This window comes from Enoplosus armatus, chromosome 18, assembly GCF_043641665.1.
Source record: "Enoplosus armatus isolate fEnoArm2 chromosome 18, fEnoArm2.hap1, whole genome shotgun sequence".
Lineage (NCBI taxonomy): Eukaryota > Metazoa > Chordata > Actinopteri > Centrarchiformes > Enoplosidae > Enoplosus > Enoplosus armatus.
The window spans coordinates 2,132,666-2,153,929 of NC_092197.1; the positions used below are offsets into that span (position 1 = coordinate 2,132,666).

The window sequence follows — 21,264 nt, forward strand, 5'->3', positions numbered from 1 at the left end:
CTGAACTTACATTTCCTGCTTGGGTTTGGGGCTGGCAGGAACTTTCAGGGGCGGCGGCGGGGCTTTAATTGGAGATGTAGGCGTGCTGATGCTTCCCTTGGAGGAGATTGTGATTGGGTACCCATGACCCCCGGCTGATCCTCTCCCAGCACCGCCTCTGCCGTGTCTGTGTCCCGCAGGCAGTGGCAGCGTGTCACACTCCCTCCTCCCCCGTCCTAACGGCTCACTGCTTATAATGGAGTACCCCTCGTACTCCTCTTCCTCCCCTTCTCCCGTTAATCCTCCTCCGTGATTGGTCAGTCGACCCCTCGACAGGCCGCCGGATTGGCGGTGTGAGGCGTAGAGACCCCCTCCCCCGCGAGGTCTCTCTAGCTCCTGCTGATGTGAGCGCTGGCTGATGATGTCACTTCCTGCGGGCTCAGGTCGGGACAGGAAACTGAGGGAGGAGGCGAGGGAGCTGAGGCTGTAGACGGAGATGGCGTCGCAGGAGAGGTTGTCCGGGCAGACCGGGGGTAAGAAGGAGGGCTGAGGTGGGTAGCAACCAAAGGAGAGGGGTAAAGAGTGCGGCTGGGAGGCCGACTGGGAGGACGACAGAGACTCCAGGGAGGAGGAGCTGTCCATGCTCAGGCGCTTGGGAAGCTCTGTGGAGTCTAAGAAGAGACAGGGAATGACTTCAAGTATCAGGCTGGAATAGAGAAAAAGATTTAGTGGGATTTAGTTTTGAAAAAATGTCCACAAAGTTGTTGCATTATTCTCACCAAAGAGTGCTAGAAGAGACTGAAGGGCGAAATGCATGATGCGCCTGCTGGCCTGCTTCCCAGTCTTCAGCACGACCTCCTCCTGACCGACCTCACAGAGATCGAAGCCTGAGAGACACAGCGGAGGAATGGAACCAAGTACATTTACACACAACTAACTTATACTTCTGACTACATTTCACAGGGAAATAATGTACTTTTTACTCCATTACATTTATTTGAGAACTACAGTAACTGAGAGATGAACATTACAAAAGACACGATGCATTATTATTGATTAAATTAGGCAACAGCATTTAAAGTAGTTGAAATTAGAACCTCCTTGACCAGCTACAGCACCAAAAGGCTGCATAGCACTTTCTAATAAAGGCAAATGCTATTCAGCATTTATAATTGTAGTTTTATTAAGTTGTTAATAAATGAATTTTGGATCAGCTGAGACTTGTAGGTCCTGTAGGTACGCAGTCAAACTATCCTTTGGGGAAGTTTTCTGATCAATTAAAAAGCTAAAAAGACTAAAAGGTGAGTAATGTTGGAGGGTGTTCACCAGCAAGATGGATGTGATTAATCTATTAAGTATTAATAAACAATGTATTAATCCTAATTAGAGAGTAGCACCACTAAGTCAATAAGTAATTAACACTATATAAAATTAAAACTCTGTACTTTTTGTTGATAATACTTGTGTACATTTACTTCAGTAACAGTTTGAATGCAGGACCTTTACTTCTAATGGAGTATGCTTTATAGTGTGGTATTGGTACTTGTACTTAAGGATCTGAATATTTCTTTATTTCTTTTATTGCTTTTTTTTTTTTTTTAATCTGAAGCAACAATAAGCTTTCATTCATTAAACTCATTCAGTCTCATTATGACTTCATGAATGTAGTGTTTTCTAATCTGAGCTGTTTGTAGCGATCAGTTTAATTTCACAATCAAAGTCAAGCTTTATTTATTGTATTGACGACTCACCGAGCGCAGCCAGGAACTCGTGGCAGCCTGGAAGCCTCCAGAGCTGCACGCTTATCGACACTTGAATGGGAGCCAGAGAAAAGTCCTGGTCTTTGTCGCCCGACTGCAACTGCACCAGCACTTGGTGAAGCTTTGGAGAGGAGAGAGGCAGTAATGATTGCGAGAGAGGGAGAGAGAGAGAAGAGGAAACAGCTGTGATACACAGACATTAACAATTAAAAATGAGAAAATCTCATTAAAGCAAGACTGATGTTGCACCCACATCACAAAGATTATGGACAACAACTTAGTGTTGTTATCTGCGTTGGCCAGTCTTACACTTTCTTTGAACTCAGGTCAGCATCATGAAACACTTACCATTCCCACCATGCTTTTAACCGCCTTTGTGAGGTGGGTATGAGAGAAGAGGAAACAGAACTTTAGTGGTTTAATTCTGAGCGAATGTCATGTTTGAGTCGCTGCACACTCGGCCATGCATGAACGATGACGTGCTTATGTTGATGATGACACCTGATGATCATATGGTACTGTACTGACTGTACTGTGATGAAACACATCAATGCTGGTGTTAATATTGACACTTCTGACCAAATTTATTTTTCATGTGTTGAAAATGGCTCGACACACTGTTTTAAATCAGCCCCCTTACTTTTCAAAATGCTATTTTTGTTCCCCTCATTTTTATAATTTCAGGTGTCCTCTTACTGTCCAGCTGCTAAAATCCAGATGAGGGAAGTTCTGAGTTGCTAAAAATACTGATGGACTCATTTGGGTCACCGTCAGGTATTTGTGCCCTGGGTTTCGCCTCTCAGGCTACATACGAGCTGCCCTGATCGATGCTGGGCCTGTATGCAGCCTGAAAGGAGTACCTGCAGACGCTACACAGGACTGATGACTTGGTTTTTCAGGTAATATTTCTGTCTACAGTTAATATAATTATTATAATTTTTTCTTCATCAAGCCCCCCCACTTCTGATACCAAACATACACACTTACATGAATTACTCAGATGTGAACATGTTGGCATGAACCAGTGGTGGAAAGTAACTTCATACATTTACTCAAGGACTGTGCTTGTACGATTTTAAGGTACTTGTACTTACTTTAATATTTTTTATATTTCCATTTTGTTACTCACTGTATATAAAGTAGTTAAAACTAGCTAACTGTATATAAAGCAGTTAAACTAGCTAACTGTATATAAAGTAGTTAAACTAGCTAACTGTATATAAAGCAGTTAAAACTAGCTAACTGTATATAAAGTAGTTAAACTAGCTAACTGTATATAAAGCAGTTAAAACTAGCTAACTGTATATAAAGCAGTTAAACTAGCTAACTGTGTATAAAGTAGTTAAACTAGCTAACTGTATATAAAGCAGTTAAAACTAGCTAACTGTATATAAAGCAGTTAAACTAGCTAACTGTGTATAAAGTAGTTAAACTAGCTAACTGTATATAAAGTAGTTAAACTAGCTAACTGTATATAAAGCAGTTAAAACTAGCTAACTGTATATAAAGCAGTTAAACTAGCTAACTGTATATAAAGTACTTAAACTAGCTAACTGTATATAAAGTAGTTAAACTAGCTAACTGTATATAAAGCAGTTAAACTAGCTAACTGTATATAAAGCAGTTAAACTAGCTAACTGTGTATAAAGTAGTTAAACTAGCTAACTGTATATAAAGAAGTTAAACTAGCTCCACCTCGAGCAGCTACAACAGTAAAATGTTGCTCTAACATTGATGCATCAGTATTAACAATCTAATTATGTAATATATAATAATATATCAGTCACAGGAGACATTTTACTGCGGAACAAATACTCTTACTTTGTTATTTTAAGCATATTTTGCAGACAATACTGCTGCATTTTTACTTGAACCTTTACTCGTAATGTATGAGTATATTTACATTGTCGTTTTGGTATCTAAGTAAAGGATCTGAGTACTTCTTCCACCACTGGCATGAATACCTGTGCACTACTTTACAACATGGCAGTACCTTATGAATGAGCTGTTCTCCGGCCTCAGACACTGTGACCAGTTTACAGAGAGCCTGCAGAGCCGGAGGAGTGAGACCTGAGGACGTACAGAAGGCTCATTAGACCTTCCACATATCATCATGAAATCCTTTAGTTACAATGATTATTTATACAACTAATATGGTCAAATTTTAAAACACATTTTGGTCAAGTTATTCTCTAGCTGATGTAATATTCACATATCAATTGCAATTTCATAGCAGACTGCTCACAATTCTTGAATTCTGGATCCTGGAGGGACTAAACAGGTTGTTATTCTATCAGAGTGATTGACATGAGAGACATTTTGAATAAAGGAGACGCTGCGGTACCGAGCAGGGACTGCAGAGTGGTGCTGCACTGTTGCAGCCGATCCCCGGGGTCCGAGGTGGGGAAGAAAACCGCCGCAGGGAGACCAGCACCGCTACCGGAGAAGTCCAACCGGAAACCCACCGCAGACAGGAGGGCCTGCCACCCGGGCACCCCACCAACCTTAGAGAGGAGAGAGGAGAAAGTGGTGGTAAGTGGTGGTAATTTAATTTTCTGCTACTTTATAATTCGACTGCACTACACACAGACTGAGATTAATAACACAAAATATAGTCAACAAATCAAATATGAAATATCATTATAGATTAAGATAAAACGGTATTGATCCTCGAGGGTAAATTCACCGCAGTATACAGAGTAATTAAGATCAGAGCTGCAACATTAAAGTGATGAATGATAATAATAACAATATATATGATTCTGAAATGTTCTGTATAATGAGTACTTTTACTTCAAATTAAAATTTTACACTTCTACACTGTGGTACAAGATCTGAGTACTTCTTCCACAACTGCATTACAACATGAGTTTAAATTGAGCCCCATCTGTACCAGCTGAAGCATTAACTTGGCACGTACATTAATGCGTCAATATTTATAATACAATTAATTTAAAATAACTAAAAAAGAGACGGGAAGGCCGACACTCTCACCTTGTTCTCGACGCTCTGTTGTGACGTGTACATCGGGTTACACTGACCACTCTGGATACGCTGCAGAGACTTCTCCACCTGCAGAGACGAAGAGACGCAGTTCACACCGTCTTCATTAATCACTGAGGCACCTTGAGCTGCCCTTTACGACATTTTGGGGATTTCAGGGCCGAACCACTTAGCAACATGCTCTGATGGAGGTCTGATGATGATGGCGATGATGATGGAGTGACGCTAAAGTTGTATTGATCAGAGTGAGAGCTGAGTCTTTCCCGTCTGTCTCAGCAGCATATATTTATATTATGTTTCAGTAAATGGAAACGGAGCCCGAGGTGACGTCTTCAAATGTCGACCAACAGTCAATAATCAATTAATTATCACTGAAGACGAAGCAATTTAGCAAATATTCCCATTTGAGCAGCTGGTGGCAGTGAAGTTTTGGCACTTTTGCTTAAAAAGGAATTACTTTAACAATTAATTGATCATCCAAATTGTTGCAGATTCATTTTCTGACTATCAACTAATGAATTGATTGCCTGATAATTTCAGCTCTATATAAAACCATCTTCTATATTCGTGAAAGATTGCATTCAGTGTGTTTATGAGTCATAGTCATAGCAGAGTTTCAGGTGTTCATAAGATCTGATTTTTATTCCCTATTGAGTGTTGATGCTACGACGAGTAAAAAAGTGATTTTTAAAGGTAAAAGTCAAGTTGGAATATTAGGAGAATAAAGTCATAACATATTGAGAAAAAAAGTCGAAGAATTACAACTTTATTCTCGTAAAATACTACGACTTAATTCTGGAAATATCAGGACATAATATCATGACTATGACAGGGGCCCTTAATGCTCGTCGTATGATGGAGAGTTGTCTGTCCACGCTGACGTGATGCTGAGGTTCAAATTCATCTTCAGGAGTTAAATGAATAACGATGGATCTAAACTAATAAACAGGAGGTGTGAAGGCGTCTCACCAGGTGTAACAGCACTCTGAGGGCGTCCCTGGCCCTCTCTGGGTACTGGAGGATCTCTGCCAGGGCTTGGCCAACCAGCGACATGGGGCTGTTCAGCTTCACGTCGCTGCCAATCAGCATGTAACCTGAAGAAAAACACACACACACAGATTTTAAAGACATTTAGTGCATTTAGAGTAGATGTGAGGAGTCGGGTAGAGGACTAGACAAGTTATCCAAAAACCATCCAAAAATGGTAGAAAGACAGAACATACTGGTCCATATTCTGTCCCGGCTTGCTGTTCTGGTCCTCCTCTATTTTTGCCAAATGAACATTTAGGGGAAAGTTCACCTTGAGATCCACTTCACTTTCCACCCTGGTTTGAGGTACAGATCTCACTTTTTGACCCTGTGTTTCGCCTCTCAGGCTACATTCAGGCTGCCCTGCCTTATAGCTAGGGACACTTCTTGGGGCTGAAAAAAGGGACTGCAATGTTTTTATTTACAGTTAACGTCCTCCTAAAAAAATGCTAAAATACATCAGTCAAAGATCACAGAGCTCTTTGTAGAGCACGCAACATCATCTATTAGGAAGCACAAATGATTTTAAGTTGGGTTAGTGCTGTTTCTTTTTGTTTTTACTTGTTCTTTAAATTGTAAAATCGTATAAGTTCAGGCCTGACCTGGGAAATAATGATTTTACAACAACAACAACAAAATAAACCCTTTCTCAAGGTCCTCCTACAAGCATCTTCCAGAGCTTTCAATGCTTCTCATGGTCTTCATCAGCGGAGTGAGACCCATTTTTAGGTCACATGATGAAAGCTGGGCCTACTCCAGTGAGATGTGTTGAAGACTAATAAGTGGACCTTGAGTGTTTGCGTCCAGGGTTGTTTGCTCACCAGCCCAGTTGGAGGGGTGTGAGAAGTGCTTGCTGCTCTGCAGGGTCTTCATGGCCTCCGTCAGAGCCGCGCTGGCTTTGGTCCCGTTGAGGAGGGCCGTGTAGAAGTTGTTGTTGAACAGCTTGGAGGCAGCTACCGGCACAGGCCACAGGGAGACGCACACGCACTGGACCCCCGCAGCCAAGAGGGCTCGGGTCAGACCCACCACCCCGTCAGCCGACACCCTGCTGCTGGACTCCGGGTACAACCTGCGGTGACAAGGACTCAGAGGTCAGGTGGATCGGTCAAACCTAACAGGCTTTGTAAAACGTTAAATCTGTGAAAAGTTATACCTCAGAACCACCAGTTTGACGCTCAGGCACAGGTCCAGAATATCAGCAGCAGTGAGGAGGAAGTCATGAAGCGGTGGACTGTCACACACACTCTCCACGTCACACACACTTTCCCCGTCCTCGCTCGTTTCATCTCTGAATCTCTCTGGGCTGCTGTGACTCTTTGTGAACGAACCCTTCCTCTTTCCGTCCTGATCCGCGGTCTCGGAGGTCGACGCTGCACACGGTGACTTCTCCCGGGGCCGGCCCCCTGCCCCCTCTCCTCCTGCATGCTCCTGGCTGGGGGCGAGGACCAAAGCGGCGAGCTTCCAGGATATATGAGTCGCAAAGTGAACGCACTCCGCCTGACTCAGCGCTGCGAGCACACGCTCCTTTGTGGCATTAGCTCCAGTTAGGGGGTGACACCCCAGCTGTTCCCCCAGCCAAAGAGCTTCATCTTGGGCTGACGGCAAGGGGCCCCACAACCAGCGGCCCATCACAGAGGGGGGCAGGCGAGGAGCCCCAATCACTGCAGCCACTGAACCTCCATCTGAGCAAAGTAAGGGACCACCGCGGCGAGGATGAGGCTGTGGGTTGAACACAGTTTATAGAGATTTTCTATAGTTTAAGAAGCCAAAAACAACGTAAAAATAAAATATAAAAATACACCTGTTACATTAAAACATGACATCATACAACAATACAAACATCAAAGGGCAACATGCAGCACGAATTAGGTGATGTGTGAGATATGTGTGATATTCCAAAGGGACCAATACAGCGTTTAAGATAAAGACCCACCTTGGTTGTGGCTCCCAGGCTGGCTAAAGATGGTAAAGAAATGAGACTGAACCTCTCATAAAGGTACTCATTAGAGGAGCTGCCTTTGAGCAAGGCGAATGGGATCAAGTACAGTTCTCCCTCCAGCACTAATACGAGCTGCCTGTGTCTGCCCACGGGTCCACTACTGTGCATCAGGCCCTGCAGAGACAAGAGGACAAAGACTGACGTTAAAAAGGCATAAAAAAGGAAATGCAAATAAGCAGTCATGGATGTTTCCATACGTACCCCTTCCATCGGTGCTATGAGTAAGTCATAGAGGGCTCGTAGAGGAGGTTTGCTGATGTTACTCGGTCGGCAAAGAGGAGAGGACAAGCCGTCCTTCACCGGAGACACTGTGGCGCTGTACAGACTCGTCATGCTCTGACAGCTTCTGGAAGAGGCACCAACACAAACACGACATGTTTACTCTGTTTGAAATAATAAAATAATGAGACCAAAGAGTCTGCAGCCATGTTGGCAGGCTGTGGGTCTTTGAGCTAACATGCTAACATGCTAACATGCTGATGTTTAGCAGATATAATGTTTACAATGCTAACCCAGCTTATCATGCTACCACTAGCTAATTAGCAATAAACAAAACAAAGTACAGCTGAGGCTCATGGGAATATTTTGCAAGTATTAGCCACAAACCAAAATATGGGACAAATTAATATAATACTGACATGATGAAAAGTTAAAGGATCAACAAATGGATTTCAGTTCATCCTGTAAACATGAGTTAGGGTACTGAATTTCATGACGATCCATCCAATCATATTTGGGATATTTCAGTCTGTACCAAAAATCAATCACAGCTAAAAAGCCGGACTCGGACCTGTTGAAGAGGTTGTTTCGGGACACCATGCGCAGGTAGCCTGTGGGGTCGGTGGCTGAGGTGAGTTTGTTGTTCAGCTCCTCAAACTGTTGCTCTAACAGATCTCCGGCTTCACTCTCGGTCTCACTGCTGGAGCAAACTCTGCCAAGTGGAGGGAAACACGGGCAGACTGCGTCACTACTGCGGGCCAACATCACCAGTGCTTTTCATGTTACTTTAATGTGAACGTTAAGACTGTGTAACCTTTAGCTGAACAGCGCCCCCTGTGCCCACAAGTAGCAGTTACAGGCTAATGTCAAACGCTAAAATATGAGAGTCACAAAGTCAACAGTGAGTTTGCTAACATTAGCTAACACCAGCGAACCGACTCATGAACGACTCTTTATTTTTTTAATTTCTTCTTTCAAAATGAAATGAAACTAACATCAGTGAAACTGTCAGGGAACATTTTAATTTAACTTTGAATTAGAATCAGAAATACTTCATTGATCCCCGCGGGGAAATTGTACTAAAGGCACTGCTGAGATTCGAACTCAGGATCTCCTGTTTACTAGACAGGCGCTTTAACCAACTAAGCCACAGCGCCCTGAAGATGTGAGAAAGCAAGTTAGGTAATGGTGATGCTGCTTATGAAACAGTAAGTACAGGTAGTGTTCGGCAGTGACGCCTCTTTATGAACTGGACTGACGGCTCGCAGAATTTAACATTAGCAAACATCATTACTTTTTGTGGACTCCTCTGGCTGCACTTTTCACAGCTCAGGGAGATTTGATTTGATTTGAAATAACAGTTTCTGCTGTCTGGGTCCATGCTGGAGGGGAGCAAAACTCCACTGGTGGGTTTGGAAAGCGCTTTAATGCTGCATATGTGCAAATACTTTTCATGCTGTGGATGAACAGGATTCATGATCATCGCCACAGCGTTAACACACACACACACACACACACAATGAATGGCTGCTGGCTGCCGTAACTCCACTGCAGTGGTTTTACAGAAAGTTGAGACGCAGTTTGTGTGGGGGAACATTTGCTGACAAGACACATGGTAGTGATTTACAAAGTCGTCCAGTTGTGCCAACCAAGGCCTGAAGTTGCGGGCAGGATAATTGAGAGTAAGGAAATATGGCAGCAGAGAGCAGGAGGAAAGGAAGACAGATGACATGCAGCATGCGGCTCCTCTGCGTCTTGTTTTGCTCACTCTCCTGCCTCGTGTTTTAATGAATGACGACGTACAGTAATAAGACTCGGAGTCTGCTGCTCTGTGAGGCTGTACGTGAGCTGAGGTCAGCATGCTAACATCCTCACAAGGACAATGCTAACACGCTGATGTTCAGCAGGTACAATGTTTGCCGTGTGCATATAGGAGATGTTTGGCTTTAAGGCTTTCTGCCAGAAAGCACTATGGCATCAGGCGACGTAGTATCAAGAGCAAGAGGGGTCTGAGAGAGGAGAAGATTGTGGGAGGTAATCCAGGAGGTTAAGGATCAAGTCCCATGTGAGGTTAATTTTGACAATTGTGCCTTTTTATTTGTTGAAATATTTTCAGTTTTGAGTTGCAGTTTGGTTAGCATTAGGCAACAGGAAGTACTTCTTTTGGTGTCTGAGACTAACCAAACTGCGAATGTTTCACGACGTCTCCCACGTGCTTTCCATGTTCACCATCTTAGTTTAGCGTGTTAGCAAGCTAACACTTGATTAGCACTAAACACAAAGCACAGCTGAGGCTTGATGGGAATGCTAAATTAGTTTTGTACGTATTAAATAATGAAATATTAAAGGTATTAAATAAATATGTGTGTTGACCGTATCACCAAAGAAGAAGAAAAACCTGCTGTAATGGCTGTCCACTCCGAGAGCCTCTCTAGCGTTGTAGATGTACTGCTCCACAGACCGAGGACCTCCACCTGCTCCTCCTCCACCCTGCGGGCTCCCACCTCCATCCTGGAACTCCACTCCGGCCTCTCCAAGGTACACCTCGTTAAACTTCACAATACCTGTTGTGGCATTTCAGGAAGAACACGAGCGAATTAGTGCACGCTGTGCGTCTGCATGTGAGTGCATGAGAATGTAGGAAGAGTTTACAATGTGTTGGTGTGTGGACTCGAGGCTCTGTGAGGGTTTGTTACTGCAAAATAACGAGAAAAACTGGGACGAGGAGCCACTTTAAAGCTGGCCGTGCAACACTGCAAAGCATAGGCTGCATACACAATTGCTCCAAACTCAGTATGCAGGGCAGATTTTGGGGAAATATCTCAATTATTAACAAGGCTAAAAGTCTAAAGCCCAGTGCATCTCAGCGGCTGCGATGTTTGTTTCAAACCCCGACACAAACGTGTTGGATGGAACAAACTGCTAATGGGGCTGCGAATATAAAGCTCCCTCGAGGGTGGCCTGAGAGGAAAGGTCCCTTTATTCCTCTTCAGCGCATAAATGTCGAGACAATTAGATGATGAGGTTTGTGTGGTTGACATTTTGGCCTGAGGGTGGCGCAAGAGGAAAGATCACCCACTGAGGAGAATGAGCGTGCTCCGTCAATGTCAGGGCGATCAACCCAGTAGGTTTTTGGCCCAGATCCAGAGTCCACTCTCACTGGCTTCAGAGAGGGCTCAGGGCAGTCCTGGTGTGAAACCGGTAAACTGCTTTAGGAGGTTTCATGTGGACTTTTTGAGCCCTTTTCAAAGCTGCAGCCAGGAGGGTGGATTTCATGTATGAACTATGACGTGCAACACTTTAATCATCCTCTTCAAGAGACAGACTGACTTGTTAACCCCAGTAACACATTACTAACTAACATAACCAACTGCCGGCTAAACGTTTGCTTATCAGTGGACGGATTCAGACTTTTTTGGTCGACAAAAATGCATAAACAGCTGTGTAACATCAACATCAGCAGTGGAGAAAGGAGGGTCACTGGGGGATGCTAATGCTACCTGTACAGCAATGCTGACAGATGCTAAATGCTACAGATGCGTCAGGTCCCGGAACAGATATGACGGACTACTGGAACCACACTCTCAAGGATAAAGCTGATGACAGATCAGTGAAACTGGACTGAAGAAGTTAAAGAAAACAGGACAGACTGAAGAGTGTAACTGAAACAAATTCAGGTTCAGCTCTGATGGTGGCGCTGTAGGAAAAGCCAGGAGTCAATGAAGTCATGGTGAATAGAGAAAGTGCATTTTCTACATGACTGTGTGGTGTGTTCAAGTGTGTGTGTGTGTGTGTACCTGTCCCTGGAGATATCAGCCAGCTGTACAGAAAGCCTCCAGCCAGAGAGTAGTAGAGGACCATGGCCCTCTGACCGTTGACCGTCTCCAGGATGTGCTCTACAGTCACGGGGACGTAAGGGTCGGCGCTCGCCGCTTGCTGACTTCCTTTCTGACGTTCGACCAGGAGATCTGCGAAGGCACGCGTCCGCCCTCGCTCTGCTATGGCCAGCGCCTCGTCGTGTCGGCCTGAGACGCAACACAGAAGGTAAGTTAGGAGTCGAGAGGGAGTTTGGGAGAACATCTGGGAGAACAGACTGTCCGGAGCAGCAGCATTAACAAACAAATGCACTCAAGACATCGGGTGATAATTTGTGCATCGCTAACGGCAACACACAGAACGAGAGAGCGTGAACGCGAGAGAGGAGAGGTGAGAACACCTTACAGACAGTGTGAAGCTCAGCGATTCACAAGACAACGACACAAGAGGGGAGGACGGCTGATTCACCTAGGCTGACGAGGACTCTCTGGAGAGCCTGGTACGAGCTGGTTTGCAGATCAAACAGAGAGAGCTTGTAATCCGTGCTGTGCTGCGTCTCATGACGAATGGTCTCAAACAACACCGACGCTCTGTACAACTGAAACACACAGCAAACAAACACACATCACGCTGGTACTTACACACATCAAACTGTCTAAAATACACACACACAGAAACACATGTGCAAATGTCTCCAACGTGCTCAGCCGGGTTGAGATCTGCTTTTGTTATGTGATGTTCTTATTTCAGATTTTACTTTCTTTTTCGTCATCTGTCTGTAAACACAAAACACGTTCATTTAAAGCAGACTGATTTTAACTGGCAGTCAATATTTCAAACGTGAAAGAGCATGCTGTTACAATACTAACCACTGGGGGGCACTACAAACACACAACAAGCAGGATGTTAAAGCTCCTCTCTTCATCAAACTGGGAACTTAAAGCATGAATGTTTCTCATAAACCACTGGAAACAAAGATGGTGGAAGTACTCATATCCTTCTCATAAAAGTACTACATAGTGTACCAATACCTCTACGAATAAATACTCCAATACAAGTTAAAACCCTGCAAGTATTACGTAATTTAAGTATCAAAAGTAACATTATTCATTAAGCAGAATGGTCTATTTCAAAGTGTTATATTATCAAACTCTATATATTATATTATTATATTACAGTTATTGATCATTTAACATGTTACAGCTGGTTGAGTTGAAGCTGATTTTAATTGCTTTATATGCTTTCTTTTTTATCTCTGACAATGCGTCATGTGACAAATCTTAATCTGCAAACTAACTAGTGACTAAAGCTGTAAAATAAATGTAGTGGATTAAACCGTTTTTTAACAACAGAAGCGTCGTTCTGTGAAGGAGGCGGCTGGTCAAAAACATCCCGACGTCCCTACGTCCCTACGTCCAGCAGTACGTCACTGATCCTGTCTTCACACTGGACTTGTACAGTAGCTTCTGGAGAAGGTTAAAGATACTGCAGACATGCAGCTGCACACACACACCTGGTGTTGAGCCTCTTCCAGGTTTCCGCTGGCCCACAGAGACAGGCCCAGGCGATGGCGTATCTTAGCTTCATCTTCTCTCCGACCTAACTGCTCTGCCAGACGCAGACCTGAGGAGAGGAGGCGGAGACAGACAGACAGACAGACAGACAGACGAGGAGATCAGACGCTGATCTGAAAATCATCTCTTTGAAAGTCCCGGCGCTTTGACGCTCATAACAACTGTTGCTGCATTGAAGTGAACTTGTGCCGAGCCCGGGGCGCTCACTCTCGTCTCCATTCTTTCCCTCTCATTGTTCCTGTCTTTTATCACGCAGACTCAAATCCAAAGTTCTCGTATTCTCTCTGGTCTTCGGTTTGTCTCAGATATGTTTCGTCTCCCCTGCTGTGCAGGAGCAGACAGTCACGGCAGGTTGTAATTAGTTCTCATTAGGCTCTCAGATTGAGCAGAATCTCATCAAACATCAAGTTTTGATTTACTCTTCTCTGCCTGCTTCTCTGCCTGTGATGTTCTGTATCTGAGCTTCTTTCCATCGGTTTGGGAGGTTAATTGGAGGCACTCGTACGAATGTTTCTCCAGCTCGGTCCTCACCTCAACTCTGAGCCGAAGTCTTCGTTTGCTTGTTGAGTTAATGATCAATTAAAATCCCGAGGATCTGCGAGGAAAGTGACAAACCGTGACCGCGTCTTACAGGCCCGACGAAGCCTGAAGGAGCTCATAAACGAACCCAAATATCCTTTACACGTCTTTTACTTTGTCTCTTAGTTCAAGTTAGAAAAGAGATTCCAACAGGATTATTTTCAACAGGGAAGCAGATTTAAAACTAGAGACACGAGAGATGTGTGTGTGTTTCAAAGAGTAGTGAGAGAAGAAGTTAAATCAAACAGGATTATTGACAACAAGCTGCCTGAAGGAAAGCACACTCCGGGGTAAACACCCCAGCACTGATCTGCTATTAGCTTGTGTCAGACTCATGAATGTCTTTCATGCTTCTGGCGGGTTTCAGAGACACAACTCACAATGCTCTCAGGCCTGAACAGCTCTGACTTTAAATAAGATACCAACATGTAGATCAAAGTCTGTCTAAGAGCCAGAGGCAGCGTGACTGCAGGGGAAGGTAACTTTTCTCCCCTCGCTCTTCATCACAAGTCGAGAGTTTGTTGATCTTTGGCGTTTGAACACAGAGGAAATGTTGAAATCAAAAGATCGTATCAGACACAAGCTGCACCTCCAGGAGTCACCCTACTGCACAGAAGTATTCAGATAAAAGTACTGACACCACTCTGTATTAGTACTCAGTTACAAGTAAAAGATCTGCATGCTACTTCAGTAAAGGTAATTCACACGTCAATCATAATCAAAATAGTTAGCCACTTCATTTTCTGTCAATCGATTCATCGACTAATTGGACTAAAAGTTGATTGAACTGGAGATGGTTGGCTATGTTCTGACTGTACTGATGAAGCAGATTACTCTTTAATAACATCAGTGAACACGTCCTCTTCCTCTGCCAGTCAGTGACTCTGTGACTAGCTGCTAGCTCAGTTAGCTCAGTTGTAGCTTCTTACCTTCCTGTAGGTACATCACAGCCTGTGCATAGTTCTGCAGCGCATGGTGTGTCCTCCCCAGGCTCCCGTAGGAAAGAGTTTTAGCTATCAGATCGTTGGTCTGCGCTGCCACACTCAGGTGCTGCTCCTGGAAGACCACGGCCCGCTCGTACTTTCCTAGAGCTTCGTAGGTCAGTCCCAGGTTGCCGTAGGCTCGACCCTGGCTCCTCACGCACCCCGTCTGCTCTGCTATATCCAAAGCCCTCTGGTGCCACTGCAGCAGGAGAGCTTGATCACTTCAAGGACTGGTTTTGGATATGTTTTGGGATAAATGCTCATTCGCTTTCTTGCCGAGAGTTAGATTGGAAGATCGACGCTACTCTCATATGGCTAAATATGAAGCTACAGCCAGGAGACGGTTAGCTTAGCCTGGCTCTACCCAAAGGTAACGAAATCCACCAACCAGCACGTCTAAACTTCTCTAATTAACGTGTTATATCGTGTTTGTTTAATTTGTTTAAAGTGTACACATGTCAAGTTGTGGTGTTATGGGAGGTTTTGTGCTGGACTATTTCTTGGCAGAGAGCAGTGAGTTCAGGAGAGTCAGGCTAACTGTTTCCCCCTGCTTCCAGTCTTTATGCTAAGCTAAGCTAATCGGCTGCTGGCTGTAGCTTTACTGTACTGCTGCTTTAGTGTACAGACATGAGGGCGGTATCGACCCTCTCATTTATCCCTCGGCAAGAGAGCGAATAAGCACGTTTCTCAAAAAGTCTATTAAATGCTGAGTCGTGACGTGTTGTGAATCTGTGCAAACCTGTAGCGCCGTCTCGTTGTCGGCCATCAGCTGATAAACGCCTCCAAGCGCATCGCTTGCCTCTGCCTCCAGGGATTTATCCTGACAGTTAAAGCAGGATTTACTACATTTCTCTGTGCATAATGTACTTTTCATTGAAAAGAAAAAAAAAAAAAGAAAGATGATTTGTCATATTCAGCAGGGCAAGAAGAGAAATCTGCAGCTGAAACAAGACCCTTGTGCAGGTAAAGCCTTACCCCTGCTGCGCGTGCAATGTTAAGCTGGTGTTCCAGGCAAGAGAGGGCCTGCTCATAGTTGCCCAGCTGGCTGTGTAAGGTGCCCAGCTCCCAGTAAGCCTGAGCCTTACCCCCTCCTTCCCCTCCCAGCTCATGGGCTACCACCAGCCGCTTCTCAAAGCACACCAGTGACTGCTGGAGACTGCCCATAGACCTGAGGAGGGAGGAGGAAGAGGAGGAGGAGGAGGAGGAGAGCGGGAGGAAAAAACAAAGGACGTGATCATCTATTTCTTTGCTCTTTAAAATACTTACTACTGGGTCTCCTGCTATCAAAGCAAGTCTTTTTTTTCCCCCCCAGAGAGACCCATGTGAGCAATTTAAGAAAGCAAAGAAGAAAGCAAATAGGTTCATAATAACAGGACATTTAGATTTTGTGCTGTAAAAAAAACAGTTCTGTATCCTCCGAGAGGAAGAGCGCGGGAGGAAACATCTACAAAGGCTGCGTTCATCGGGATAAATCAGTGATTCTCCTCATTTCAGTCGCGTTCACACTCCAGAGAGCAGAAACAGACACAACAGATGGATTCAGGAAACCCATCATTCAGTTGTTTTTCTACTTGTATGGTTTCATATGAGAAAAGGCCAATGTGGAGATGTACTTCCCCCTGCTTGTTACTAATTGAATTATGATTATTTTCATTATTACGACTCTAATTTAAATTGTGTATGGTGTACGCCCGGGGCACAAACTCGTCTGAGCATCTTGCATGAATGTTGCTGTCTAAACTACTGAACGCACGGAACATAAATACAGCCATAAATATTAACACTAATGTAAACAAAAGTGTAGAGCGCCGAAACTAAGTGGCTGCTGGTGCTTCAACAGCACGGAGAGACGTTTCGTGGACTAAATGAAAATGTTGCTCACGTGGCATTTTAAAGAAATCAAACCCGCGTCTTTCGAGCCTGTAATGAAGTATTTAATCCAGGTTCCGAAATGCAGCGGAGAATTGAAGATATAAATTAAGTGAGTTCGACATTTTGGGAAATACACTCTCTTGCAGAGACTTAGATGAGGAGTTTGACGCTACTTTAATATCTGTATGGTTAAAAATGAAGCTACATTAGCTTAGCATAAAGACTGGAAATAGGTGGTAACAGCTAGTCTGGTACTCTGAGAAACTCTAAGAAAGCGCTTAAGTGTATTTCCCAAAAATGTTGCACCATCCCTTTAAGCTTTCTTTTTCCTACCTGTGCGCATTGCCGAGTCCTCTATAGGCTTTCTCCTGGTCCTGGACATGGTTGAGACTCTGAGCCACCGTCAGGTACTTCTCGTAGTACTGAATGGCCTCCTCATAGTCTCCCAGAGCATCATAGCAGTCTGCCAGGTTCCCGTAGGCCCTACCTCTGTCCAGCATGCTCTCAGTACCACTCAGCTGCTGCAGCATGGCCAACTGCTGCTCAAAATAGCCAATAGCTTCCTCAAACACGCCCATGTTCATTTTGGTGATTCCCATGTTCCCGTGGACCTGGGCCTCCAGGCGGGCATCTCTGAGTCCCTGCGCCAGGCCCAGCTGGGCCTCATAACACTGGAAGGTTGTAGCATAGTCTCCCAGGGCCATGTGCACTGCCGCCAGGTGGCCAAGGGCGCGGCACTCCCCCTGCTGATCACCTAGATCCTTTCGGACGGTCAGTTCCTGGCTGTGGAAGGACAGGGCAGCATCCAGCTGGCGGAGCAGCCTGAAGCGAGAGGACAGGGTGAGGAGAGGAGAAGAACCAAAGACAGCAGAGAAGTCATGCAGGTGGAAGTCTTTATCACCTGTGAACTGATCCGAGTGCCGAGTAGGCGTCAGCCTCCATCTTCTGATCGTTGGCCTTCTGAGCCAGAGACAACTGCTGCTGGTAGAACCTCACCGCTCCCGGAAGATCCCCCCGACTCACACACACATCCCCCAGGTTCCCGAAGGCCCTGAAGACTGCCTGCGGACAAATAAAACCACATGGACGCAGATTAACAACCACTTCCTGCGTAAACTTTTCACACTTGATCGAGTGAGCGCAGCAGCGGCAGGTGACCTGGGTGTTATCCAAGGACTGTGCTAGAGAGAGCAGGTATCTCTGACACTCCTCTGCTTTGTCGTACTCCCCCAGTGCTTTGTGGGCCAGACCAAGGTTACAGTAGGCTTTCGCCTGGGCTAGTTTGTCTTGGAGGTCCTTAGCCAAGGCCAGGTCCTGCTCGTAATACCTAGGACACGGATGAGAAATGCAAAGCATGCCTTCGTCATTTACAATTTATACAAAGTGTGACATGAAAGCACGAGCTGGAAACGCATGAGGGAAACATTTCATCAACAGAACATAAGAATGTGAATTTATGAGCACATACATTTCTGTATATACAGTACAGTAAATGGATGCCATTCACCCCTTTTTTCCGCTTCAGTAACTTTACAGTTAGAAACCCCAAGACTTCATGTTTATTATTGCTGCACCATCCGATCAAACGGAAGTATTTATATAAAATTCTCCTGACACATTTGGTATCTTTGGAAACTCGTGGGCTCGTAACGACCCTCCCCTTCCTGACAAGGAGGTCATTTGTCTTAAAAACATTTTCCCACTACATCAAGTTTGTGCTTTGTGAGATTAATTTAGTCTCTGACCTGACAGCGTCTCGGTACTGTCCGAGGCAGTAGTGAGCGTAGCCGAGGTTGTGGCAAACCTTGCCTTCTCCCTCCAGGTCCTGCAAGCCGGGGGCCAGAGCCAGGTACTGCTGGTAGTACGGCAAGGCCTGAGCGTATTCACCTCTCCAACTGTGGAAGTTGCCCAAGTTTGCTGCAAAGGAGAATTGCAGAGAAGTTAATTTAAATTTGAATCGACAGAGCTTCTCTCTCTCCGGTCTAACTTTTCTAACTTGCCTAGTGCTCTTGCTTCGCTCTGAGTGTCTTGGAGCTCTCGTGCGATGGTCAGGTGGTGCAGGTAGTGCTGTAGAGCTCGGTCGTGAGCGCCCAGCGCCTGGTAGGCCACGGCCAGGTTGCCGTGTGTGGAGGCCTGAGACGGACGATCGTTCACCTGAAACACAAAGACATTTCACGCCTCTGTTTCCCACACGAGGGTCTAAATGTTTGCTCCAGTGCTCACCTCCAGTGAGATCTGTAGTTCTTGTCGGTGGTACCGGACAGCTTGGTCGTAGATGCCAAGTGCGTGATAGGCGTTGCCCATGTTGCCGTAGGCCCTCCCCAGGGCAGCGTAGTCACTCAGCTCCTGGGCGAAGGACAGGTGGGCTTTGTGGAGCTTCAGTGCTGTCTCGTACTCCCCCTTCATCTGGTGTATGATGCCTGAGATGGAGGGAAGACGAGGGAAGACACATCTTGTTTGTTAGAAGTAACAAAACGCGAGTTAAGATGCTGTTAAACAACATTAAAATGTTTATGACGTGAGCTCCCTTTTAGAGGTCTGAGCAGTCAGAGAGAGATCTTCTGGGTTGTCCAAGTCAAGTCAGGTCTAAAGTCCATCAGCAGAGCAGTTTTGAAACCCTAATAATGGGGATTTTAACAGGTCAAATCAAGTCTCAAGTCCTTATTTTCGTTCCTCCAACATCGATTTGATTGGGAGTGAACATCAAACAGAGCTCGCTGCACATGTAGGGGAAGTCATGAACCTGGTAAATACACAGAATGATGCACAGAGATATAACAACATGTGCACACATGCTTCTCAGAACCCTGGAAAAGATATGAGCCCAGAGCAGTAAATAATTTAAAACTCTACAGTTGGAAAATTCAACAAATCTAATGATATCTTCTGCAAACTTCATTACAGAATATGCAGAGATCCAGAGGACTTGGTCTGTCTCTCTGTCCAGGGAAAAGGAACTGGAAAACTTTAGTCCCAGTGGTCTTCCCAGCTTTGTGTGTTGTTCTATCAACAACAACCCAGTTTACAGAGCCAAAAGTAGACAGAAGTGGGTGAAGAATTCAAGTTAAGGAAGAAGCTTTGGACACAAGAGAGGAAGAGAAGAAGGTAGCTGCGGGAAAGTTGAACACAGACGGCAACAAAATACAACTCGGAGGAGAGGAAGAGTTGTTGCTGCTGCAGAACCACAGAAGGAGACTTATGAACTGCACATATATCTGAAACCTGTCTGCAGCCTTCATCTTCCCTCTTACTGTTATTGTGTTTACGTGCACGCTAATAACTTGATTAGAACCACATCGAGGCAAAACTGTGATCATTTGCTCATGAAAACACTTTAACTGGGTTACCTGAGTCTAACCAAGGTCCACATCAGAGCAAAGATAACTAGATTAACAGGATTACACATTATTCAAATGACTGCTGTAGGTAGTAAGGTTAGCCAGGTATGCTAACGTTAGCTATCACTCTCATCTGTGCTGAAATGTAAACACTGCCCCGATAAAATGCTGCACTGTATTAAATCTTCTTTCCATATTTATCAGATTCATGTCATCTCTACAGTAAAGACACGGAGGAGGACAGATGAGGGGGGGGTGACAGGGATACGGGGGGTGTCGAGACACCAGATGGAAGAGGTTACATGTGGCTCTCGTGTCAGGCTGAGTGGGGGAGAGAGAGGCAGGACGGACACTGTGGCACACCTCCAGCTCTGTTGTATGTTCTGGATGAGACTCGTGTATTTAGATTATCGTCAACAAACCAAATGAAAAGACAAAAAAAAGGACAATGAATTAATCCTCCTAACAAGTACTGAGCATCCAAAGCCTCCATTAAAAACACATCAGTGAGCCACTCTGTTGTTTCCTTCATCACCATGAACACACACACACACACACACACACACACCGTCCCGCTGCCCCACATGTGGATTCATCCGCCGCTGGAAATAGTCCCCAACAAATGCTCTATTTCCTCCTGTTTGAGGAGCGTTTGATATCTAAACGACAGGAAGCAGCTGTTTTAAGAATTTACTGAACAGAAAGTAGTCGCAGTAGAAAGTATTGAGGGACGGACAAACACATTGTTGATTCTGGATTTTCTGACAATAACAAAAATACAGAATAATGCCAGCTTTATACTTTCTGTTTTATGAAAGTCAACCATTGTGAAATTGTGTGCACAGTCGGGTATGTCTGCTCCAGCGGAAAGAAAAAGTCCTCATCTTTACATGAGACCATCCCGCGTGCTCTGGGTATTTATAGCCGCCATACTTGTGATGAATTCAATATTTCATCACGCATGCACCTATAAAGCATCATCGCCATCGAGCTTCAGAAAGGTAATCAATGATGATTCAGTTTAAAGTGCTTAAACTGAAGACTTCACAGAGCCCTTCACAATAAAGGCTGATGAATAAAATGAAAAAAAAAAAGCATTAACGCAACTGAGGT

General features: G+C 44.8%; 1 protein-coding gene and 1 non-coding gene across 2 annotated transcripts in view; both read right to left on the bottom strand.

The window, feature by feature from the left end:
* ttc28 (tetratricopeptide repeat domain 28) overlaps positions 1 to 21,264 on the bottom strand; it is a 97,857-nt gene that overhangs the window by 2,622 nt on the left and 73,971 nt on the right. Inside the window, exons 9-34 of the mRNA XM_070924121.1 lie at positions 19,037 to 19,233; positions 18,814 to 18,967; positions 18,559 to 18,730; positions 17,972 to 18,140; positions 17,715 to 17,875; positions 17,147 to 17,635; positions 15,917 to 16,109; positions 15,681 to 15,761; positions 14,888 to 15,140; positions 13,319 to 13,428; positions 12,274 to 12,403; positions 11,787 to 12,014; positions 10,388 to 10,553; positions 8,561 to 8,701; positions 7,972 to 8,116; positions 7,705 to 7,884; positions 6,925 to 7,490; positions 6,593 to 6,840; positions 5,712 to 5,836; positions 4,734 to 4,811; positions 4,084 to 4,243; positions 3,733 to 3,809; positions 2,088 to 2,111; positions 1,731 to 1,860; positions 759 to 866; positions 11 to 650 (exon numbers count right to left, since the gene is read on the bottom strand). Coding sequence (XP_070780222.1) covers positions 11 to 650; positions 759 to 866; positions 1,731 to 1,860; positions 2,088 to 2,111; positions 3,733 to 3,809; positions 4,084 to 4,243; positions 4,734 to 4,811; positions 5,712 to 5,836; positions 6,593 to 6,840; positions 6,925 to 7,490; positions 7,705 to 7,884; positions 7,972 to 8,116; positions 8,561 to 8,701; positions 10,388 to 10,553; positions 11,787 to 12,014; positions 12,274 to 12,403; positions 13,319 to 13,428; positions 14,888 to 15,140; positions 15,681 to 15,761; positions 15,917 to 16,109; positions 17,147 to 17,635; positions 17,715 to 17,875; positions 17,972 to 18,140; positions 18,559 to 18,730; positions 18,814 to 18,967; positions 19,037 to 19,233 — 5,125 coding nt within the window. The remainder of the gene's footprint in view (positions 1 to 10; positions 651 to 758; positions 867 to 1,730; positions 1,861 to 2,087; positions 2,112 to 3,732; positions 3,810 to 4,083; positions 4,244 to 4,733; positions 4,812 to 5,711; positions 5,837 to 6,592; positions 6,841 to 6,924; positions 7,491 to 7,704; positions 7,885 to 7,971; positions 8,117 to 8,560; positions 8,702 to 10,387; positions 10,554 to 11,786; positions 12,015 to 12,273; positions 12,404 to 13,318; positions 13,429 to 14,887; positions 15,141 to 15,680; positions 15,762 to 15,916; positions 16,110 to 17,146; positions 17,636 to 17,714; positions 17,876 to 17,971; positions 18,141 to 18,558; positions 18,731 to 18,813; positions 18,968 to 19,036; positions 19,234 to 21,264) is intronic.
* On the bottom strand, positions 9,073 to 9,146 carry trnat-agu (transfer RNA threonine (anticodon AGU)). The gene has a single exon. It is a non-coding gene; the product is annotated as a tRNA-Thr (tRNA).